Raw genomic sequence first — 26,333 nt, forward strand, 5'->3', positions numbered from 1 at the left:
AAACCAGCGGCAGGACACCACAACATTAGTTGAGAAAATGGGCCTATAAAATGATAGTTCTCTTATTGATATTGTGAGGGTTGAGTTGGCCCTCTTGTAGACAGGGTTTGTGACGGTGCTCTAGGGACACCGGTAATGCACAACACAGATAAAAGTAGCGTGTCGGCACACTTTTGTGCGTGCATGCGTGTGTTTGTACTTGTCTTTCCAGAGGCTCCTGGAAATACTGCGGCTTCGTACAGCATGGAGACAGGACGAAGACCGCCAGAGCATCGTAACTACACACAGCACACAGCCTGAGGTCCTGCCCTTCTTTGAACGATGGGTGTATAGCACAAGTATTCAGAGCCTTGGTAAATAGCCATGGCTAATTAGTTTGACATTCATCAAGTCAGATTCGTCATTGAGAGCAAACCATGTACTTAATAAAGGCCTGGCCACAGTCCATGGTTCCATAACGATGAATGGAGAGCAAATAAACCAAGGTGGGACGATTTAAGAGAGATGTTCCGCAACAACTATATAAATGAATTCATTCATTTATAATCTCTAACAGATATAAATGCAGTAGGCGCCATGTATAAATAAAAGTAGAGGTATATGTCATGAAGGAATATGTGAACCAAGGTTAAATATTTTAGTCATATAAAAAAGTGTAGTTGAACTAGACCAACACAGTCTCACTCCGAGTGCGTCAATGATCGATGCTTGTTCAGGGGCTTTTGGCGTTAACTGCTGACGCAAACCCTAACCCTAACCCTAACCACTACTACCCTATCCCTAACCACTACAACCCTAACCCTAACCACTACTACCCTAACCCTAACCCTAACCACTACTACCCTAACCCTAACCCTAACCACTACTACCCTAACCCTAACCCTAACCACTACTACCCTAACCCTAACCACTACTACCCTAACCCTAACCACTACTACCCTAACCCTAACCACTACTACCCTAACCCTAACCACTACTACCCTAACCCTAACCACTACTACCCTAACCCTAACCACTACTACCCTATCCCTAACCCTAACCTTAACCACTACTACCCTAACCCTAACCACTACTACCCTAACCCTAACCACTACTACCCTAACCCAAACCACTACTACCCTAACCCTAACCCTAACCACTACTACCCTAACCCTAACCACTACTACCCTAACCCAAACCACTACTACCCTAACCCTAACCCTAACCACTACTACCCTAACCCTAACCACTACTACCCTAACCCTAACCACTACTACCCTAACCCAAACCACTACTACCCTAACCCTAACCCTAACCACTACTACCCTAACCCTAACCACTACTACCCTAACCCAAACCACTACTACCCTAACCCAAACCACTACTACCCTAACCCTAACCCTAACCACTACTACCCTAACCCAAACCACTACTACCCTAACCCAAACCACTACTACCCTAACCCTAACCACTATTCCATTGGAAATTCCTAAATAATTATTAAATTCCCAAAATGAAAAAAAGCAAAGCCGTGTTTCTTTAGGATGCACCACAGGATGCATATCCTGGATTTGGAGTCCTGACTCACAGAACGATGAATACCAATGGACTCTGATTTCAACGCCAACACTGCAACACTCCTCCTTAGAGCAACACGAGTCATGTTGACATTGAGACAATGGACAATATTGTGTTCCCTATCCAAGATATTAAGAATTAATACTGCGGAACAGATTATAGCAAGCTCATTTTGCTTGTTGTTTTGTATTGCTCAGTGAGTCAGGTGAAACAATTAATGTTTTCCTCAAATGCAGGAATGTCTATGCTTATTCAGCATAACAATTGTAAATAAACTCCAAAGCTAGCTGTTTTATTTAAGCTCTTACCTTAATTATCTAAACTAAAAAAGTGTTTTTTAATGTTAATATTAGTAATTTTATTGAATCCTTTCTTTGGTTGAGATAGTAGGGAAGTCAAAGTGGTTTATAAGATGATCAAATGCCCGTGAATATTGGGTGCTTAAAGTGGTCACTGATCCCTGAGTAAATGATATCTTATCAATTAGAATGTATAAGATTTGATTGCACCAGTTAAATCAATAAAATTCACTGTATTTCTCAAACTTTAGATTCCTACAGCTCAACAGATCATTTTATTTCCATGTTATAATAATTATTGGGATAAATAAAGCATTATTTTATCGTATCTTCATTATCATTTTCTGACAGCTCCTAGGTTTTACAAGCATTTCTGGCCCGTGCATTAGGCTTCGTTGTTTGTGTGTTGTGGCACCTGTTCCATGTTTCTAAATATTTGCAGTTCTCTTGGATAGCTTGGCGCTTAGTCAAGTGAAAGCAGACTTCCGGCAGCTGGACTCAATTTGGATCAAACTAGATGAATTTGCCAAAATGCACAAAAGAACAAAGAAAAAATGAAATGTGCTACCATTCCAGAAATAGTGGCAGAATTAAAATTGATATTTATTTTGAATAAATTAATATCAATAATAACAATTCAATAATAATAATAATAATAATAATAATAATTGAATTTATTTAGCGCTTTTCTAGACACTCAAAGACGCCTACAGTGAAGGGGGGGGGGGGGACCTCACTAACCACCACCAGTATGTAGCACCCATTTGGGTGATGCACGGCAGCCAATCGGCGCCAGAACGCTCACCACACACCTGCTTGTGGTGGAGAGTGAGGGATGAGGTGGAGAGAGGGAAAGGAACATTTAAACACCATCGACCATAATTAAACACTAACGATCACATTTAAACACTATCGACCACAGTCCACATGCAAACACTATCGACCATATTTAAACACTAACGATCACATTTAAACACTATCGACCACAGTCCACATGCAAACACTATCGACCATATTTAAACACTATGGACCACATGTAAACCCTATCGACCACATGTAAACACTATCGCCCACATTTAAACACTATGGACCTTAACTATAATGACCTTTACTAACTTAAATTTAAGAGTTGCAAAAAGATAATGAAGACATGGCTTTTAGGTTAATCTGCCTACCTAATAAAACGGAGTTAATCTTTGTTCGGAAGACTATTAGATAATCTCCACTACTAGACTATAAGAGTTCATCATTGTAACTCAATATCGTGACATGCTTGCGATCTGCGATGTTTTCGTCTGCGACGTTCGAAAAACCCACGACGAAAAGTTTGGCATTTTTTGGGGAATCGCATGACGTATCCATTGTTGACATGAGGGAACCCCGCCCCCCGTTGCGTGAGGGAACCCCACGAACAGCTCGAGCTCACGCGCAGTGTTTACCAACTGACTTCACTGCACTACGCTCTATGACAGTTCTAAACCTTAAATGTTCTAAATATATTGCAAACGCGAATGATACAAAGTAGAGAGCATCGCACCCTCGAATCTTGTAGTGTGGCCAGTCTTCCGACGAGACAACGCCTGATTTCCTGGCTCTGTGATCGTATAGTGTGACATGTTAAATCGTGGAGGAATATCTGAGAATCGTGTAGTCTGAACCAGTGAAGCTTCTGCTCTCTTGGCCAATTCATGGCACTACAGACACGATTAGACCCACCATTTATTAGTTGTAGGTTCCATCTATATACATAAGATAATTGGATCTATTCCCTCATCTTGAATGTTTGACCTCATTGGTAAGCTTATCTCTACAGTAGATATAAGGGACACTCATTCTAACACACAACCTAAACGGAATATGTATGTAATATATTATATTAACTGCTACTTCTACTCTAAAATCTAAAAGCTCATTACAGTTCTCCTCGATGTGAAGGTTAATTGCCTGGAGATGACAGATGCTGATTACATTTATTTATAAATGTATTCAGCATTATTTAATTAAGGGAGTTGGTTGTTATGATAAAGCCTTAAGGTTAGATAGGGAAGGTTAGTGCATTGTGAACCCTTAATTATGTCCCTTCCATCTGTTCTTGGGAAAGAACAAAAAAAGTAAATTTATGTCTCCAGTTGGCAACATACAATTACATCAACAAGTACAATTTTAGCCAGAATTTAACTTAAAGTAGTAATATGATCTCATCTTTAATTTCAGTACGAGTTTGGCCTTTGTCAGTGCCACTTAAATGCGTGAGCATGCAGGTGTTTCGATTACAAGTGCTGCGATGTCCTGAGGTTGGCTTGTCACATTCACAAATTCAAATCAATATTATAATTAATGATAAAAGGAAGAAATCTGATTCTTTTTTTGTTACATTCAAGTGTAATATATTTGATTCAATTGTTCACTGCAAAGCACTCAGTACACTGTGCAATGCCGGTTGTTGGGACAGAAAAAACGGCGTAGTCTCTTATAAGACAAGAGCCTCACTAGGGTAGTGATTGACACTGTTGGACAGAGCACCTCATACGCCAATGTGCTTGAGTTTTATGGGTGTATGCTAGATTCAAATGTCAACGCTGTCAAAATTATCTATCAGTAAAACCCTCTCCTCTTACACACACGCACGCACGCGCCCACACACACACACACACACACACACACACACACACACACACACACACACACACACACACACAAACACACACCACACACACTCTGCATTGTAGGTAAAAGGAGGGTTTGATGAGTGAGACTGATGCCACGTTTGTAGAGCCACATCCCGGAATATGCATATTCACGTACATGAGAAAGGATGGCCCCACCTCAACCAACTTATAAAGACACCTGTTTCTCAGGTGTGTCTCATAGTCGATCAGTCCTCACGACAGCCATGGGGACTCCATTTATTTTCCCAGTAGGGCTTCTGTTGTTGCTGCTGCTCTTCACCGCGGCCCTCGCTCAAACTGGTTGGTGAATCTTTATATATATACATATATATACACATTTGTATTCATCATTCTTTAATAATCACTTGGATCCCTTGGATTTAACAATTTGTGTAAAGATTGCCTAGATTTTAAGGGTTTAAGATGGTTGGTAAGCTAAGTTTAGAATAGACTGGTGTGATTGATGTTATGTCAGTATGTAAAACAAATATTGTAACAAGTACATATTAATTATTGAGTACAGATATGTTGCGTATTGTGCTTTCTTTCTCTAATTCTTTCTTTCCGTCAACTAACTTATAGTTAGATTTTTTTTAAGGTCATCATAATAGTGTAACCAGTACCCATTCTGATTTAAGTCCTTCTTAATGTGCAAGTTTGTTCAATTGGGGCGTGGCATAAAAATGTCTTGTGACTTAAATGACCACAGCTCATAGACGGGATGTTTGACTTGAGCAGGACTAACTTTGTGACCTTTGGGGTCGATGGTTCTACCTGCTAAAGTATGATGGAGTCTACTGACAAAACAACATGGATGCCCAAAATGGTCAAAATTGGTAAATTATGTGCATCTTGCCGCCGTGTTGTTTTGCAAAAGGCACGGTTAACCTCAGCCAATCATCATCATACGTGATATCCGTCAAGTCACATGGGTCATTAGTTGCTCTGGAGCCTTCGCTATAGTAATCGACTAAAAAGGACCTCCGGTCATGCAACTTAACCCTATTAATAGAAATGTTCCTAAGGAGCCCATCACCTGCTACACCATGGCCGCTGGACAGATAAGCCCAATAATTAATTCAGGGCAATCCTCACAAGACATAGGTCAAGATTAAGTGGCTAAAGTAAATCTAAATAGGACAATAGGGGGGGGGGACTAAAGACTATTAATACTTTCTGTTTCCTCCTTAGAATTCCACATCAACCGAGTGTGCTCAACTTGGGGAAACTTTCACTTAAAGACCTTCGACGGAGAATTCTTCCAGCTGCCATCCACCTGCAACTATGTCCTCACCTCAGACTGCAAGAACAGCTATGAGGATTTCAACATCCAGATCAGACGAGAGATAGTCAACGGCTCCGCTACCATCACTGAGATCGTCATGAAGCTGGACGGGGCTGTGGTTGAGATGACCAGGACTTTTGTAGTCGTCAATGGCCAGGAGTACGTTTACCCTATGATGCCCAATAATACTAGCTAAGGATTAAAAGTTAACTTTGGCTACACACATATCAAATTAATTTCACTTAGAGACATTTATACAGGGTTTACTCATTTGGAAAGAACAGGAGTTAGGAGGTGAAATGTTAGTTGTACATAGTCCTACAGTAATGCACTCATCACTGAAGGAGCTCCCTGTCTGTTTCAGGGTATCTCTGCCATCCATCGTATCTGGTGTGTCCATTGAGAAGGTCTTCTCTTCGTTGACCATCAAAGCTAAACTGGGAATCAGTGCTTTTTGGAATATGGACGACTCACTTGATGTAAATAAACGCATACACACACACACACACACACACACACACACACACACACACACACACACACACACACACACGCACATGCACACACGCACACACACACACACACAACCACACACAAACAAACTCTTGATTTCACATGACGAAGCAATTTAGTTGCTTTAATTTACACGTGTTTCAGAATGTACAAATACTATACATAGCAGTACAAATATCTGTTAAAGATTATACACTCATTGCATGCGTATGTCTCCTAGTGGTGTGTGTGTGTGTGTGTGTGTGTGTGTGTGTGTGTGTGTGTGTGTGTGTGTGTGTGTGTGTGTGTGTGTGTGTGTGTGTGTGCGTGTGTCCATATGTGTGTGTGTGTGTGTGTGTTGGAGTGTGTGACTTTTGGAAAGCTAATGAAAAAAAGGATTTCACTCAGGGGTTAGCCTTGGATAGATTGATTATATCCTAAAATGACCCTTCAGCCCCCAGCAGACAGTGGCACCATTTCAATACATGCAATAGAAATATGTTAAATGCTTTTTATCCCATTTAGGAGATCAATCATTCACATGATGATTTTTCATACAGAGATACAGTACTGTAATGATAGGGTTGTCTGTGTGTTGCAGATTGAAATGAACGAGAAGTATCAGGGCCTAACGTGTGGACTTTGTGGAAACTTCAACAGTGTGCAAGCCGATGAGTTTCTTCAAAATGGTAAAGTTCCTTCCAAATTGAAGAACCTGTGAGCAAGCCTCTAACACTGAATATTCTCAAAGGATGTATTCAAGCAGATCTCATTATTGCAGGTTACACAAGTTCAAATACTCATGCACCCATTGCACAGCACTGAGACTACAATGTGAAAACTTTTGCTTCCATATACTGGTGACAGATCCAAGCATCTCGTTCTGTCACGTTCTGTTGCAGATGTCAAATTGAGTGCGGCAAACTACGCAGACCGGTTCAAAATGGACAAACCCACCGAGACCTGTAAAGACGATACCCTTCCAGAAGAAATCAGTGACTGTGGAGACCAGGTAGCCGGTCTGCACGTGACACAATATGATCCACCTTAGAAAACTTTAAATTGATCATTAATCAAATGAATCACATTTATCTTATTAATTTCATCAATCTCATCTCGTTGATGTTATTTCCGTCATTGATGATGGATATCATTGAGCCTGTTGTAACATTGATGTCAGTGGTATCAATCTCATATTATTGATCTTTGATCATTTATCTTATTTATCCTATTAACTCTTTGAGTCATGGATCTTGTTAAAAAATATACATTTATTTGCTTTTGTTGTATTTGATTCTCAGGATTTCTGTGAAGGAATTTTTAATCGTTCTGCATTCAGCGATTGCACAAACCGCCTGGATACTGCAGCCTTTACCAAGGTGTGCCTGGCTGACACGTGCCAGTGCGGTACAGATGAATCCTGCGTCTGCAAAACAGCCTCTGAGTTCTCCAGGCAGTGCATTCATGCTGGTGGTGTACCCGGAGACTGGAGGACATCTTTTTGCCGTAAGGCTGCTAGCACCCAAGCCCTTCATTTATCAGCTGTTAAAATTGTAGGTGCCAGGATTTTGCAGAGCTGATGAAATGTGTCCCTGCAGGGAGGAGCTGTCCTTATAATATGGAGTTTAAAGAGTGTGGGAGTGCATGTCCCAACACCTGCTCCAACCAGCAGGCCAGCGACACCTGTGGCTTCCACTGCCACGACGGCTGCTATTGTCCTAAAGGTACACTCACTCACACACACACACACACACACACACACACACACACACACACACACACACACACAATCACACCTAAACACCTACACATTGCACATACCCACAAACACACGCAGACGCACACACAAACATACCTCTACACACCTACATGCACACACACACACACACACACACACAAACACACACATACCTCTACACACCTACATACACACACACACACACACACACACGCACACACACTCACAAACATGCACACACACACACACAAACAACCCCCCCCACCCACACACACACGTACACACCCACACATACACATACATACACACACACACACACACACACGCGCGCGCGCGCGCCCACACACACACACACACATTGTAAAGATGTAGGCATTGTGTGTAGTACTTTAGGTCTGGCTAAGTTTAAATGCCTGCCTTGTAAACAGCTCTATCCAACTTATGGAGAGCTACGGCTAATTAGAGTTCATAAAACAACCACACATGGCCCTAACGACATGATATGTTAGGCTTGTTAAGGGATCAGAACTGGGATTGAACCCTTCACTTATATTTTTTGGAGTATCAGGCATATAAGCCTCAATCAGACCCATGTTGGGAGGACTGCTATACTGTATTTTCAAAGGTCGGACAACTAAGACCCATATCACAACCAACACCGAGCATATTGGCTGTAAGCACTAGCTGGGTGAGGGAACCTGAATGTGGAGCACAGAAAGCATTTAGAGTCTTGGCCCATTATCTTCTAAATTGATAACATTAAGTTGAATATATTTATGAACCTCGAATTCTCTGTTCTGCCTTAGGAACGGTCTTTGACGACGTCACCAAGAGTGGCTGTGTACCAGTGAGTGAATGTTCATGCAGGCACAAGGGTGAAGTGTACCAGTCCGGAGAGTCCTACTCCCTCCCCTGTTCCACATGGTGAGTGGAAATTTTGAAAATATTTGAGAATGCATAATTAGATACTAAATGAATAAATATAGGGGAATAGTATCGCTTCCTAAAAGCTTTCATCAGTGAGTATGTGTGTGTGTGTGTGTGTGTGTGTGTGTGTGTGTGTGTGTGTGTGTGTGTGTGTGTGTGTGTGTGTGTGTGTGTGTGTGTGTGTGTGTGTGTTTTTATGTGTGCGGTTTCTTTGTGTGTGTGGGTGTGTTTGTGTGTGTGTATGTTTGTGTTTGGGTGTGCATTTTTTTGTGTGTTAAATACAATCCTGGCCCCTTCCTACCGTCTTCCGCTGAAACAGTGTTTGTTATGGCGGCCTGTGGAAGTGCACGGAGAAGGACTGCCCGGGCACCTGCTCTGTAGAGGGAGGCTCCCACATCAACACTTTTGATGGGAAGGTGTTTACCTTCCATGGAGACTGCTCATACACATTGACCAGGGTAAGCCTGCTAGGATCGGGGTCGGTCTGTCAAATGTTCAGATTCATTGAGCTTTGAGTGTAAGGAATACCTGGTTGGATCTCTCTCCCTGGGCTGAGAATGTGTGTGTAAAGGAAGTTTTGGTTTCCTCAGCTTTGGCACGCTCTTCACTTCCTGAATGCTGGAGGCCGTATTTAATGAGTTGTTGTACAACAAAGCAGCTCACCCACTATAGAGAGTTTCAGCTTTCCTTCCCTTACCGTAAAAAAACAGAAACAGAGCAAAATTATTTATTGTACTATTATGTGACCCGTAATACTAATAACAAAAATAATATATAAGATATATTATATTATTATAGTCAGGACCATTCCTCTGGGCAAACTTTTTTGCAATCAGACTTATTTTATATCTCATATTCATTTTACTGGCTCCAAAAGGAATAATAATGTAAATGAATAAATTTGATCACCCAACGAAAATTCTCCCATTTTTAACCTCTGATGTGTTCATCTGTATGCCGCAGGATTCCTAGGTAATGCTTAACTAATGTGCGGTCTTTCTTTGTGTTACTGCAGCACTGCCAGGGGTCCCTGTTCACCGTGCTGGTGGACCTGGTCCAGTGTGGTCTGGCTGACAGTGAAACCTGCCTGAGAGCTGTGACTCTGGGTCTGTCCACCAACTCCTCCACCAGCCCCACTCAGGTAACCACACACACTAACAATATGGCCTTAGATCCCTGACACACAGACACACACAATCACACACAAATGCATGCACACACACAAACACTGACACACACACACACACACACAGACACACACACACACGCGTACACACACAAATAATATGGTGTTAGATCCCTGAGACACACACACACACACACACACACACACACACAGGTATGGGATAGATCCCTGACACACACACACACATACACACACATACACACACAAACGCACGCACACTCACACACACACACACACACACACACACACACACACACACACACACACACACACACACACACACACACACACACACACACACACACACACACACAAATGCACACAGCCCTACAAACACATGAATACAGGCAAACACACACTCACACTCTCATGTACACAAGCATTTGTTATTTTTCTGCTACCACCGTTATTTTTTTGTGTGCTAAAACACCCCTGCACCCTCACTCGCATTGTTCCAACAAATAGTTGGACGTAAAGGTTGCTTCAACAAGGTTTTGAAGATTTTCTCAATGTTGCCTTGTCGTCAATACACAGGTCATAAAAATCCTTTCAGGAGGCCAAGTCTACGTAAACCAAATCATTTCTCAGCTCCCCCTTTTCACCGGTAAGTTGAACACATTTATGTTGCATTTTCGTCTATTCTTCAGTGCACTTGGACTTCGTCTCCCTAAGTGACGTCCATAAGGGACACGGTGAAGTTTACAGTGCACTGCAGTCATTGCAATGTTTCACTTTTGACACTATGCAGAATCTACATCTTCGACATATCAATGTGATTAGCTATAACAGTGTGGCATCTTCAACAAATGAGTGTAATAACTCCCCTAGGTTAAGATGACACATTTATTGTGAATTCAAATAATCCACATATGAAGAGGAATCTAGATGAATGTAATCTAGTATTTTGATTAGAATTAGAATCAGATTAAATGTATAGATTGTACAAGCCATGTCTGAAAAATGTTTTTGTATTTAGTTATATTGTATGTAGTATTGTCAAGTCATTAAACGTGTTAAACTGCAAAATGAGCTGTATAATAACCTTTAGCATATTGAGAAGTATTTCAAGCGTAAAACAAGCTTTCACAAGAAATAGTTTTAGCCAGCCCATAATCCATATTTTGTCGTTGCTAACTAAGTGCCATACATATTACAAAAACAAAAAGTAGAAAAGCCTTTTCGAAATATATCTATACATATATTTCTAAATATATATATACATATTATTTAGCATACAATTAGCATATTAATTAGTATATATATATAAGTACTAATAATATATATATATATATATACTAATTATATATATATAAGAAGGGATATAAATATTTTATCATATTATGAGACACAGGATTAAGAGGGATTGCAATACAATCTTTTCTATAAAATAACAGTATGCAATTTAAAAATCGAAGATAGGTTTATTTATTTTTTGATAAATAGCTGAATTCTATGGATGTGGAGGTGTGGGCATTATATTATGACATGTTTTTTTTCCCGATTTATGCAAACTGCCTCACTCTCACTGCCTCACTCTTTCACATTGTCGGAACAAGGTGACACCAGGTTGTGTCGTGATTATATAAATGTGTGTGTCTCATTGCCCCTCTGTCTGCTTCCATGGCCTGTTGCAGCCGAACTGAGCATCTTCCAGCCCTCCTCCATCTACATGCTCATCGACACAAACGTGGGCTTGCAGCTCATGGTACAGCTCTCGCCCATCATGCAGATCTTCGTCACCCTCGACACGTCCCTGATAGGAACCACTTGTGGTGGGTGTCTCCCCTATCAAGGGAACGGTTCTTGTTCAATTCCTTTAAGTGTGACAGAAGTAAAGCGGTCACATTCATCGAGGCATTCATTATGCATTGTTACAAAATATATATTATTATAGTTTTTATTAAGTGTTTCACCCACAGTTGTATACCTATGTCTGTCTACGAATGTGTGTGTGTGTGTGTGTGTGTGTGTGTGTGTGTGTGTGTGTGTGTGTGTGTGTGTGTGTGTGTGTGTGTGTGTGTGTGTGTGTGTGTGTGTGTGTGTCTGTAGGTCTGTGTGGAAACTTCAACAACATCATGGCTGATGACTTCCGGGTGATGAGTGGACTGGTGGAAGGGACTGCGGTCGCCTTTGCCAACTCATGGAAGACCAGAGCCGACTGTGCCAACGTTATCACACGCTTCGGACACCCCTGCAGCCAAGGAGTCTCCAATGGTAGGGAGCCGGCTTTGAAAATAATCTCCAAATTAGTATAGTTTTTGGTTGTGATATGATGTCATAGTTATTTGTAAATCACCTGCTTTTTTCCCCCAAGAGAGAGATGGTTATTTTGAATTTGGAAGTCATTATTAATGTCAAATATGAGTAATTTAAAGCAATGAAAATATTACAAATATTTGGATATTTTGAAGATCATTCTCTGAATCAGAAAGTTCATTCTGGACATTCTGACATATTCATTATGCTAATTTGCAATAACCTTTTCAATTAGGTTTTGTTATAGCATTAGTACACAGTATTTGTATTCACATACGTGTGTGTGTGTGTGTGTGTGTGTGTGTGTGTGTGTGTGTGGTGTGGTGTGGTGTGGTGTGGTGTGGGGGTGTGTGTGTGTGTGTGTGTGTGTGTGTGTGTGTGTGTGTGTGTGTGTGTGTGTGTGTGTGTGTGTGTGTGCGTGCGTGTGCGTGTGTGTGTGTGTGTGTGTGTGTGTGTGTGTGCATGTGTGTGTGTGTGTGTCATCCAGAGCGCTATGCCCAGTACTGGTGTTCCAAACTAACAGACTCAAATGGAGTGTTTTCCAGCTGCCACGCTGTGATCGATCCAAAAATATACAAAGATGTACGTATAAATAGGATTTAACACAATTCACATACAGAATACATTTTGTTTATTTGCATTTCACAAGGGATTTGTCATTATTAATTCCAATTTGAATTCTTCCAATGGGAATCCCAGGCCATTAGACTAGTCCTTTTATTGCAGTGTTTTTTTTATCTGCCTCGTAGAACTGCATGTATGACAGCTGTAACTGCGAGAACAGCGAGGACTGCATGTGTGCTGCGGTCTCCTCCTACGTGTACGCCTGCTCCCTCGCAGGGGTCAAGCTCAGTGATTGGAGAAGCGTCATCTGCAGTGAGTTAGTCTTTTGTGTTATAAGGACGTTAGTTATACTGTGTAATGGTTGTTTGATTTGATGTTGTCTTACCCAACTTGGCGATGGCTGTCGTATGGAAACATACATGTTTGAAGCTTGATTCAAATGCTTATCTTATTTAGTTTTGGTCCCTTATTTTGTTCGGTCTTACTTGAACAAAATAATCAGGACAAACAAACACACATGCTGCATTTATTCATAAATCCTCTGTCTCCTTCTCCCAACCACCATCACCACCACCAGGCAAATATGCGTCAGCCTGCCCTAAGGCAACGGTATACAGCTACAACATGACATACTGCGGCCGCACCTGCCGTTCCCTGAACCAGGTGGACTACTCCTGCAAGGTCAACATGGCAGCCGTGGACGGCTGTGGGTGTGCAATGGGCACCTACATGAATGACAAAGGTCAATGTCTGAACAGCTCCAGCTGTCCCTGCTACGACCAGGAGAACATCATCAATGCTGGGGAGACTGTCACCAAAGATGGTGTCACATGGTATGCAGGCTCTTAATCTCGGATCCAGAGTCCTACTATGTTATAGAGAACACCCAAGAAAACCCATTTGCATGAGTGGAAGAAGCTTTCAGAAGGGGATATAAAAAAGGGCATTTATACTGCGGCTAGTATAGATGGCCAGATTTGAGCTTGTCTACCATCAGATGTTATATATTCTTTTTATCTATCTAAAGTCTGATTTGTGAGACTAGAAGGCACGGGGCAAAAGATGATTCTTTTTGCCATCAAATTTGCCATCAGGGATGGAACTGGCTTTTCTTTAGAGCAAATAAAAAATATAGGCTTTGTAGAGAGAGTTGGGGTAGCACACATTTACATGTACATTTTAGTTTGACCATTTACCTCAGATAATATTCTGAATCTAAGCCAAAGGAAATGTAGGCCGAAAGCAAGGCAAACGAAGTGTATAAAAGTATAAACTAGCAGAACCAGTACCTTTCTATGTTGTACTCTTAAACCACTCTTTTAATGTTTTTTTCAATGTAAAAACAGCTATTGTCGACATGGAGCTCTCGACTGCGGAGGGTCAACCCAATTACAGAGTATGTTTCACCTACTACATCAGAATATAGCTCATTTTTCAGCAATTGCTCTCAAATCCATAGCAATTCTACATGGAAAGATTTAAATTAGGCCTAACATTAGAAAACAAAGTATTCTAGTTTATGATTCACAGTTGTTGCTTTTATATCATTGATACAAACAGTATAGTGTAGTGGCTGAAGGGCATTCGATTACCATTAGAAACACACTGGATTCAATCCCCTAATGTCCACAGCCTATGTATAGCCATTCTTGAGCAAGGTGTCCAGACCCTACCTGCTCTCTGTTGACACCTTGGACTATCTGAATTCATTGTGAGTCTCTTTGCATTGAAGTCCATTTGTGACCAAACTGCTTTGTTGTCTTTCATCCCACTTTTAGTCATTCAGACCTGTTTCTCTCCCATGGTCTACTTTGATTGCTCTACTGCTGGAATTGGCTCCAATGGCGTTGAATGTCAGAAGAGCTGCAACACTCTGGACATGGCCTGTGTATGAACAACACAAAAAAAACATGCATTCACCTATATTTACCTAGACACGCACACAGAAATTAAATGTTAGGTATTACAGCTAGTATTCCACAACGATCCTTTCTCAAACACTCACACACAAAAACAAACTAAATCTGCACACTGAACATAGACATGCACACAAAAACATCTCATTCTGCTCATTCTGTCCTTCTTTGTGCTTTAGATCCATACAGGGTGTGTGTCAGGATGCATGTGCCCCTCTGGCCTGGTGTCGGATGGCAAGGGGGGCTGCATCTTGGAGAGCAGCTGTCCCTGTGTCTACAATGGAAACACCTATACACCTGGGGAGACACTGTCAGTGGACTGCAACCAATGGTCTGTTTGAAAAAAAAGAATTTTCATTGATAAAAATAATAATAATAATAATAACATGCACATAGGTAATTGTTTTTAGTGATCTTTGTTGTTTCTCCCATGTTTTTCTCTACACAGCAAATGCACCAACCGGAGGTTTGAGTGTACCAAAAATGTGTGCGATGAAGTCTGTAGTATATATGGTGATGGACATTACTCCACTTTTGACGAGAAGAAGTTTGACTTCAGTGGACAGTGTGAATACACTCTCATCGAGGTGAAAAAGCTTAGTCGCGGTGAAGTCCAAACCTGTAATGAAGCAAGGCCGTGACAGACGCCTAACCTGTGTGTGTGTTTCGTGCAGGACTACTGTGACGAATCAAGTGGAACGTTTCGAGTCATCACAGAGAATGTACCCTGTGGATCCACAGGGACAACCTGCTCCAGGGCTATCAAGATCTTCATGGGGGTAAACTGATGTTCACTAGGGTAGACACCTCGAGAACCTTATATCACCTTTATAATAGACATTCAAACATTGATTCTTTGATTTATTTTGTTCTCTCCAAGGCAAATGAGTTCCAGTTGATGGATGGAAAATACTCTATGGTTAAAGGCAATGGTACTGAGTTCCCGATCCAGGTGCGCAAGATGGGCCTTTACATGGTCGTGGTTCTGAAGCAGGGACTGGTGCTTATGTGGGACCAGAAGACCAGCCTCTTTATCCGATTGAGCGCAACATACCAGGTAAATCGGCAATGGGAACACAGACAGAAGTTGCAAATTACAGCCCCTCAAACAGTTAAACAAATACAAGGAATACATGCGCCGAGCATACAAACACCAGGTACAATATATAGTATATTTTCACTGGCCCATCTACTACAGGTTTGTTTAAAACCTCAAGAACAGACACATGTACTAGGACTTTGTCTGGACAGGACGTTGAGGAGTAATTTATCCGGCAAATAAAGTACTCTTGCGCCCAATGCAAATCAAAAATTGGTTGGTCTGAATGCCCGTAGGTGTGTTTTGGGCGTAACATGCAATGAGAGTGCCATCCCACTTTAAGAGCCATGAGCGCATTTAAACCTGACGAGTTGATATTTGACAGCGTGTTCACAGTCTCCGGTGAGACAGATGCATGACCACATATATTTCAAACTTAAAATGGCTCAGTTTATGGCCAAATAATATGGCCTAATTCACAAATGGAATAGCGTTTTAACTTCAGAAACACTGAGTCGTCATGTCAATTTTGGCAAAGAGAACTTAACATGATATGCAGTGCTGTGGACGCAAATGTGGGTCTATTTAATGATATGCGGCAAGAGGTTAACAAACATTGTTTGTTACCAGTATTGTATACATTATCGCTATCGACTTGTGTTCATAATATGCATGTGCCCCCCCCCCCCCCCCCGTTAATATACATTGCCATGGACTGTATTATGCGTTATGTGTTTAGTTTGCGTGTGATTAAACAGATGGGTGCACACCCGCATTCATTCGTTGTTTCGACGCGCGCACCCGCGTTGATTCAATCTTTTAAACACTCACTCGTGGCAAAACTAGGTTTTCTCACGATCTAATGCTCATCAATCCTAAAACGTATGGGCTTGTACATGATGTATGTGGCAATAAAATATGTGTTTGCTGTACGTTGTTTGCAGATGCATAGCAAAACTAGCAATGAAACATGCGTCGGAGTAGAAAGTCAATTGCGCTGGGTGCAAGACCCCTAAAGTGTTTTCACGTGAGCATTATTGCCTACTCGTAATATGCTTATATTCTTTATCGAATGATCTAAGCAATGAAAGCATCATCGAGAGACCTTTAACCTTTCTGAGAGGTTTTTTTTGCCGGTCAAATCGATTTGTTGTGGTTCCGCTGGGCAGGTGGTTTCCGGCCGTTCACACAGATTTGCGCTTGTCTGCCATCAGACTTCAAGTGTAAATCTAAAGTCTGATGTGTGAGGCTAGTATATACCAAGCTCATAGAATACCGATAATAGAGGATAATTCTTGGCATATTTGGTTCTGCTCCCCAGGGTCAAGTGTGTGGTCTATGTGGAAACTATGACGGCAACAGCAAGAATGATTTTACCACACGTTCTGGCGAGAATGTGGTTGATACTCTGGACTTTGGCAACAGCTGGAAGGTGTCAGGCACCTGTCCAGATGCTGAGCTGGCCAGTGACCCCTGTTCTGCCAATCCTTATCGCGAAGCCTGGTCCAAAAAGCAGTGCAGCATCATCAACAGTATTACTTTCAAGAATTGTCACTCAAAGGTAAAACATTTCAATAACACAGCCCCGTCAAAAACACACAATTCACGCACAACAAATGGTCACAATTTTGTCACAGAGGGATAATTGGTTTGGTGATTCAAGCACACAATATGCCCGTTCTCCAAGGTGGACCCTGGTCCTTTCTATCAAGCCTGTGTCACAGACTCCTGCGCTTGTGACACTGGTGGTGATTGCGAGTGCTTCTGCACAGCCGTGGCCGCATATGCAAAAGCCTGCTCTGAAGCCAGCGCATGTGTCAGATGGAGAACCCCAAAGATCTGTCGTAAGTTTGGCCCCTCCCCTCTGTTTGACAACATGAGACAAACAGAATAGAAAGATGGTAGAAGTCTTCATCGACATCGACAGTGATAACATTTATTTTTTAAACAAACACAGGTTTTTTGCTCTCTTTTCTTTCTCAGCTGTGTTTTGTGACTACTACAACTATCCCAGTGGCTGTGAGTGGCACTACAAGCCATGTGGCGCTCCCTGCATGAAGACCTGCAGGAACCCAACTGGGAACTGCTCCAATCTCATCACCGCCCTAGAAGGTAACATTTTGGCACAACATCCTTGACTCTTATTTAATTTGAACTGTAGATACACTTAAAAGCAATCTGTGAAATGTATTTCATTGTTTATTTAGGGGTCTGATGAAACCCGTAGAAACCCTATTGTAATCGTTAGCATTGTTATTATTATATGCATTTATATATTATTCATTTACTTACACCACAACTTCAAACGCTCAAACTGAAACAGATTCGGTGCCCGAGGTGGGACAAGCTGCAAACTTGACACACATGTACTGGTGTCTGTGGCACTATACGGTTATAAAAAAACATAGCAAATGACCAAAGATGGTGGACCTAAACAATTCAAGTAAAATATATTCATATTCATGGCGTTTAAACAGCAAAGAATTTGCATCAAAACAACGTAGGCTCGGCTTTGTAGGTTGCAAGATCGAGTTTAACATACCAAACATATTTTGAAGCACTGCAAAAAATCTAATGATGTCTAACTTGCTGTATACATTACACCATGCCCGCCATATGTAGGACCCAGTTATGGTTGCTTTCATCTATATTGTCCACATGTCTGTCTTGATACATTCATTTTCATAACTAAAGTATTGAGGAAATCACTAATGATTCGAGAATCAATAAGTATCCTTTTGTTTTTTATGTAAAACATTCTAAAATGTGTTTATAAAAGTGACATACACCTTAAATGTATTATTGTTACCATGATCATGTGGTCTCAGATGGAAACTAATGGCTTTAGTATATCATAGGGAAACTCAGATGATATTTATTATGTGTAATTTGACGTTTCATCATGAAGGTTGCTACCCAAATTGTCCACCGACCAGTCCATTCTTTGACGAGGACAACATGAAGTGTGTTTCCATTGACCATTGTGGTTGCTACGATGTACAAGGCAATCACTATGCTGATGGGGCTGTAGTCCCATCACAGAACTGTTATGTCTGGTAAGTCTCTCCCATTAATGTGTATACTGAACCATAGCATGCCTGAAGTCAATGCAATACAAGTCAACAAACTAGTAACATTTTGAGAACAGAAGTGTAAACATGGATGTCTTAGCTCTTCTCATGTAGAAATGCTGTTTGCTCGCATCCTAGAATTTGACTTGACCAACATTTTGACATGTATTGCTATAAAATAAAATAAAAACACAGGTAAAATGCCAAATGTCAAACAACAGAAAAAAGCACATAATGTATTTTCATGCCTACATAAAATCAATTTGTGTGTACATATTGAATCTTTGTATCTTTATCTTTATTGTGTCTTTCATTTCAATGTTTTAGCTCATGTACTAATTCTGGAATAAGCTGCATATATGATGTCAACAGTGAGTAACCTTTCCTCCTTATTCAATAATTTAAATAAAATATGATAAATAAAAAGTAAGTATCTAACCCAAATTCATATTCTCTACAGCTTGCAAATGTTTAGTCAACGGTAAATTCTACCCATATGGGGCGGCAATTTACAATACCACTGATGGACTAGGGCATTGTATCACCGCCACATGTGCGGCAAATGATACAATAGTCAGAGGATTGTATCCATGTGTAACCACAACCACTCCGGAGCCATCCACAACACCTCTTATCACAACCACTGTGGCCAGCACAATCACCGAGATCTTCACAACACCAGGCCCATTCACAATCTTCACATTTTCAACACCTGGTAAGAATCGTTAAGGATGAAAAATGAAATGGCTGACAAGACATGACCTCGAGACAGAATGAAAACTAAATATTATGTGGATCTTGCTGACATTTTCCAATATAGTTTATGAAATGCAATTCAATTCTGACTTCATAGCTTTTGAATTTAAAAGTACAGCAGGGAATTATTACATGAATACAGATACTCTATGTTGACAAAATACAAATTAAATTCATGGTTTAACTTGTAATGTGACATTGATCAAGAAGAATAATCCAATTTAGACGGACTTTGATGTTCAAAAAACGTTTAAAGGTCACTGAATAAATTACAATAATTGAAATACCATGAATTTCAGAACCATCAACTTCCAGACCGACCGAAACTACAAAACAGAAAGAAAATACAACTGCACCAACAACAGTTGAAACCTCAACAGTGGAAAACATCAATCCAACAACTGCTGCTACAACAGCTGTAGTAGAAACCACTACCTCAGTGCCACAGCCCTCAACAACTAGCCCTGAAACAACAGTTGTAACTTCAACACCAACTGTTGAGACGGTGACAACAGTGACTACAGTGACTACATCAGTAACAACAGAAGGTACTACAGAAAAACCCACTGAAACTTCAACCTCCGGGGTTTCAACAGCTGCGACTGTATCAACAACAAAGCCACTTAAAGAAGAAACCACTGGCACAACAACTGCTGCTACAACAGCTGTAGTTGAAACAACCACCTCAGTGCCACAGCCCTCAACAACTAGCCCTGAAACAACAGTTGTAACTTCAACATCAACCGTTGAGACGGAGACAACAGTGACTACAGTGACTACATCAGTAACAACAGAAGGTACTACAGAAAAACCCACTGAAACTACAACCTCCGAGGTTTCAACAGCTGCGACTGTATCAACAACAAAGCCACTTAAAGAAGAAACCACTGGCACAACAACTGCTGTTACAACAGCTGTAGTTGAAACAACCACCTCAGTGCCAAAGCCCTCAACAACTAGCCCTGAAACAACAGTTGTAACTTCAACACCAACCGTTGAGACAGTGACAACAGTGACCACAGTGACTACAACAGAAGGTACTACAGCCAAACCCACTGAAACTTCCACATCCAAGGTTTCAACAGCTGCGACTGTATCAACAACAAAGCCACTTAAAGAAGAAACCACTGGCACAACAACTGCTGCGACAACAGCTGTAGTTGAAACAACCACCTCAGTGCCACAGCCCTCCACAACTAGCCCTGAAACAACAGTTGTAACTTCAACATCAACCGTTGAGACGGAGACAACAGTGACTACAGTGACTACATCAGTAACAACAGAAGGTACTACAGAAAAACCCACTGAAACGTCAACCTCCGAGGTTTCAACAGCTGCGACTGTATCAACAACAAAGCCACTTAAAGAAGAAACCACTGGCACAACAACTGCTGCTACAACAGCTGTAGTTGAAACCACTACCTCAGTGCCACAGCCCTCAACAACTAGCCCTGAAACAACAGTTGTAACTTCAACACCAACCGTAGAGACAGTGACAACAGTGACTACAGTGACTACAGCAGTAACAACAGAAGGTACTACAGAAAAACCCACTGAAACTACAACCTCCGAGGTCTCAACAGCTGCGACTGTATCAACAACAAAGCCACTTAAAGAAGAAACCACTGGCACAACAACAGCTGCTACAACAGCTGTAGTTGAAACAACCACCTCAGTGCCACAGCCCTCAACAACTAGCCCTGAAACAACAGTTGTAACTTCAACATCAACCGTTGAGACGGAGACAACAGTGACTACATCAGTAACAACAGAAGGTACTACAGAAAAACCCACTGAAACTTCAACCTCCAAGGTTTCAACAGCTGCGACTGTATCAACATCAAAGCCACTTAAAGAAGAAACCACTGGCACAACAACTGCTGCTACAACAGCTGTAGTTGAAACAACCACCTCAGTGCCACAGCCCTCAACAACTAGCCCTGAAACAACAGTTGTAACTTCAACATCAACCGTTGAGACGGAGACAACAGTGACTACAGTGACTACATCAGAAACAACAGAAGGTACTACAGAAAAACCCACTGAAACTACAACCTCCGAGGTTTCAACAGCTGCGACTGTATCAACAACAAAGCCACTTAAAGAAGAAACCACTGGCACAACAACTGCTGCTACAACAGCTGTAGTTGAAACAACCACCTCAGTGCCAAAGCCCTCAACAACTAGCCCTGAAACAACAGTTGTAACTTCAACACCAACCGTTGAGACAGTGACAACAGTGACCACAGTGACTACAACAGAAGGTACTACAGCCAAACCCACTGAAACTTCGACATCCGAGGTTTCAACAGCTGCGACTGTATCAACAACAAAGCCACTTAAAGAAGAAACCACTGGCACAACAACTGCTGCGACAACAGCTGTAGTTGAAACAACCACCTCAGTGCCACAGCCCTCCACAACTAGCCCTGAAACAACAGTTGTAACTTCAACATCAACCGTTGAGACGGAGACAACAGTGACTACAGTGACTACATCAGTAACAACAGAAGGTACTACAGAAAAACCCACTGAAACGTCAACCTCCGAGGTTTCAACAGCTGCGACTGTATCAACAACAAAGCCACTTAAAGAAGAAACCACTGGCACAACAACTGCTGCTACAACAGCTGTAGTTGAAACCACTACCTCAGTGCCACAGCCCTCAACAACTAGCCCTGAAACAACAGTTGTAACTTCAACACCAACCGTAGAGACAGTGACAACAGTGACTACAGTGACTACAGCAGTAACAACAGAAGGTACTACAGAAAAACCCACTGAAACTACAACCTCTGAGGTCTCAACAGCTGCGACTGTATCAACAACAAAGCCACTTAAAGAAGAAACCACTGGCACAACAACAGCTGCTACAACAGCTGTAGTTGAAACAACCACCTCAGTGCCACAGCCCTCAACAACTAGCCCTGAAACAACAGTTGTAACTTCAACATCAACCGTTGAGACGGAGACAACAGTGACCACATCAGTAACAACAGAAGGTACTACAGAAAAACCCACTGAAACTACAACCTCCGAGGTCTCAACAGCTGCGACTGTATCAACAACAAAGCCACTTAAAGAAGAAACCACTGGCACAACAACTGCTGCTACAACAGCTGTAGTTGAAACAACCACCTCAGTGCCACAGCCCTCAACAACTAGCCCTGAAACAACAGTTGTAACTTCAACACCAACCGTTGAGACGGAGACAACAGTGACCACAGTGACTACAACAGAAGGTACTACAGCCAAACCCACTGAAACTTCCACATCCGAGGTTTCAACAGCTGCGACTGTATCAACAACAAAGCCACTTAAAGAAGAAACCACTGGCACAACAACTGCTGCTACAACAGCTGTAGTTGAAACCACTACCTCAGTGCCACAGCCCTCAACAACTAGCCCTGAAACAACAGTTGTAACTTCAACACCAACCGTTGAGACAGTGACAACAGTGACTACAGTGACTACAGCAGTAACAACAGAAGGTACGACAGAAAAACCCACTGAAACTTCAACCTCCGAGGTTTCAACAGCTGCGACTGTATCAACAACAAAGCCACTTAAAGAAGAAACCACTGGCACATCAACTTCTGCTACAACAGCTGTAGTTGAAACCACTACCTCAGTGCCACAGCCCTCAACAACTAGCCCTGAAACAACAGTTGTAACTTCAACACCAACCGTTGAGACAGTGACAACAGTGACCACAGTGACTACAACAGAAGGTACTACAGCCAAACCCACTGAAACTTTCACATCCGAGGTTTCAACAGCTGCGACTGTATCAACAACAAAGCCACTTAAAGAAGAAACCACTGGCACAACAACAGCTGCTACAACAGCTGTAGTTGAAACAACCACCTCAGTGCCACAGCCCTCAACAACTAGCCCTGAAACAACAGTTGTAACTTCAACACCAACCGTTGAGACAGTGACAACATTGACTACAGTGACTACATCAGTAACAACAGAAGGTACTACAGAAAAACCCACTGAAACTTCAACCTCCGAGGTTTCAACAGCTGCGACTGTATCAACAACAAAGCCACTTAAAGAAGAAACCACTGGCACATCAACTTCTGCTACAACAGCTGTAGTTGAAACCACTACCTCAGTGCCACAGCCCTCAACAACTAGCCCTGAAACAACAGTTGTAACTTCAACACCAACCGTTGAGACAGTGACAACAGTGACCACAGTGACTACAACAGAAGGTACTACAGCCAAACCCACTGAAACTTCCACATCCGAGGTTTCAACAGCTGCGACTGTATCAACAACAAAGCCACTTAAAGAAGAAACCACTGGCACAACAACAGCTGCTACAACATCTGTAGTTGAAACAACCACCTCAGTGCCACAGCCCTCAACAACTAGCCCTGAAACAACAGTTGTAACTTCAACACCAACCGTAGAGACAGTGACAACAGTGACTACAGCAGTAACAACAGAAGGTACTACAGAAATACCCACTGAAACTACAACCTCCGAGGTCTCAACAGCTGCGATTGTATCAACAACAAAGCCACTTAAAGAAGAAACCACTGGCACAACAACAGCTGCTACAACAGCTGTAGTTGAAACAACCACCTCAGTGCCACAGCCCTCAACAACTAGCCCTGAAACAACAGTTGTAACTTCAACATCAACCGTTGAGACGGAGACAACAGTGACTACATCAGTAACAACAGAAGGTACTACAGAAAAACCCACTGAAACTTCAACCTCCGAGGTTTCAACAGCTGCGACTGTATCAACAACAAAGCCACTTAAAGAAGAAACCACTGGCACAACAACTGCTGCTACAACAGCTGTAGTTGAAACCACTACCTCAGTGCCACAGCCCTCAGCAACTAGCCCTGAAACAACAGTTGTAACTTCAACACCAACCGTAGAGACAGTGACAACAGTGACTACAGCAGTAACAACAGAAGGTACTACAGAAAAACCCACTGAAACTACAACCTCCGAGGTCTCAACAGCTGCGACTGTATCAACAACAAAGCCACTTAAAGAAGAAACCACTGGCACAACAACAGCTGCTACAACAGCTGTAGTTGAAACAACCACCTCAGTGCCACAGCCCTCAACAACTAGCCCCGAAACAACAGTTGTAACTTCAACACCAACCGTTGAGACAGTGACAACAGTGACCACAGTGACTACAACAGAAGGTACTACAGCCAAACCCACTGAAACTTCGACATCCGAGGTTTCAACAGCTGCGACTGTATCAACAACAAAGCCACTTAAAGAAGAAACCACTGGCACAACAACAGCTGCTACAACATCTGTAGTTGAAACAACCACCTCAGTGCCACAGCCCTCAACAACTAGCCCTGAAACAACAGTTGTAACTTCAACACCAACCGTTGAGACAGTGACAACAGTGACTACAGTGACTACATCAGTAACAACAGAAGGTACTACAGAAAAACCCACTGAAACTACAACCTCCGAGGTCTCAACAGCTGCGACTGTATCAACAACAAAGCCACTTAAAGAAGAAACCACTGGCACAACAACTGCTGCTACAACAGCTGTAGTTGAAACAACCACCTCAGTGCCACAGCCCTCAACAACTAGCCCTGAAACAACAGTTGTAACTTCAACACCAACCGTTGAGACGGAGACAACAGTGACCACAGAAGTAACAACAGAAGGTACTACAGCCAAACCGACTGAAACTTCGACATCTGAGGTTTCAACAGCTGCGACTGTATCAACAACAAAGCCACTTAAAGAAGAAACCACTGGCACGACAACTTCTGCTACAACAGCTGTAGTTGAAACCACTACCTCATTGCCACAGCCCTCAAAAACAAGCCCTGAAACAACAGTTGTAACTTCAACACCAACCGTTGAGACAGTGACAACAGTGACTACAGTGACTACATCAGTAACAACAGAAGGTACTACAGAAAAACCCACTGAAACTACAACCTCCGAGGTCTCATCAGCTGCGACTGTATCAACAACAAAGCCACTTAAAGAAGAAACCACTGGCACAACAACTGCTTCTACAACAGCTGTAGTTGAAACAACCACCTCAGTGCCACAGCCCTCAACAACTAGCCCTGAAACAACAGTTGTAACTTCAACACCAACCGTTGAGACGGAGACAACAGTGACCACAGTGACTACAACAGAAGGTACTACAGCCAAACCCACTGAAACTTCGACATCCGAGGTTTCAACAGCTGCGACTGTATCAACAACAAAGCCACTTAAAGAAGAAACCACTGGCACAACAACTGCTGCTACAACAGCTGTAGTTGAAACCACTACCTCAGTGCCACAGCCCTCAACAACTAGCCCTGAAACAACAGTTGTAACTTCAACACCAACCGTTGAGACAGTGACAACAGTGACTACAGTGACTACAGCAGTAACAACAGAAGGTACTACAGAAAAACCCACTGAAACTTCAACCTCCGAGGTTTCAACAGCTGCGACTGTATCAACAACAAAGCCACTTAAAGAAGAAACCACTGGCACAACAACTGCTGCTACAACAGCTGTAGTTGAAACAACCACCTCAGTGCCACAGCCCTCAACATCTAGCCCTGAAA

The 26,333-nt window shown here is 42.1% G+C and overlaps 1 protein-coding gene across 2 annotated transcripts in view; it reads left to right on the top strand.

Annotated features, from left to right (window-relative positions):
- The first annotated feature begins 14,757 nt into the window (after positions 1-14,757).
- LOC115558292 (mucin-2) overlaps positions 14,758-26,333 on the top strand; it is a 33,183-nt gene continuing 21,607 nt past the window's right edge. For both annotated transcript variants that reach the window (XM_030376268.1, XM_030376269.1), the window contains exons 1-12: positions 14,758-14,861; positions 15,069-15,220; positions 15,338-15,476; positions 15,564-15,668; positions 15,770-15,946; positions 17,250-17,489; positions 17,616-17,772; positions 17,912-18,040; positions 18,837-18,984; positions 19,327-19,370; positions 19,460-19,714; positions 20,055-20,425. In XM_030376268.1, coding sequence (XP_030232128.1) covers positions 14,775-14,861; positions 15,069-15,220; positions 15,338-15,476; positions 15,564-15,668; positions 15,770-15,946; positions 17,250-17,489; positions 17,616-17,772; positions 17,912-18,040; positions 18,837-18,984; positions 19,327-19,370; positions 19,460-19,714; positions 20,055-20,425 — 2,004 coding nt within the window. In that variant the 5' untranslated portion in view covers positions 14,758-14,774. The remainder of the gene's footprint in view (positions 14,862-15,068; positions 15,221-15,337; positions 15,477-15,563; positions 15,669-15,769; positions 15,947-17,249; positions 17,490-17,615; positions 17,773-17,911; positions 18,041-18,836; positions 18,985-19,326; positions 19,371-19,459; positions 19,715-20,054; positions 20,426-26,333) is intronic.

This window comes from Gadus morhua, chromosome 14 (genome assembly GCF_902167405.1).
Source record: "Gadus morhua chromosome 14, gadMor3.0, whole genome shotgun sequence".
Taxonomy (NCBI): Eukaryota; Metazoa; Chordata; class Actinopteri; order Gadiformes; family Gadidae; genus Gadus; species Gadus morhua.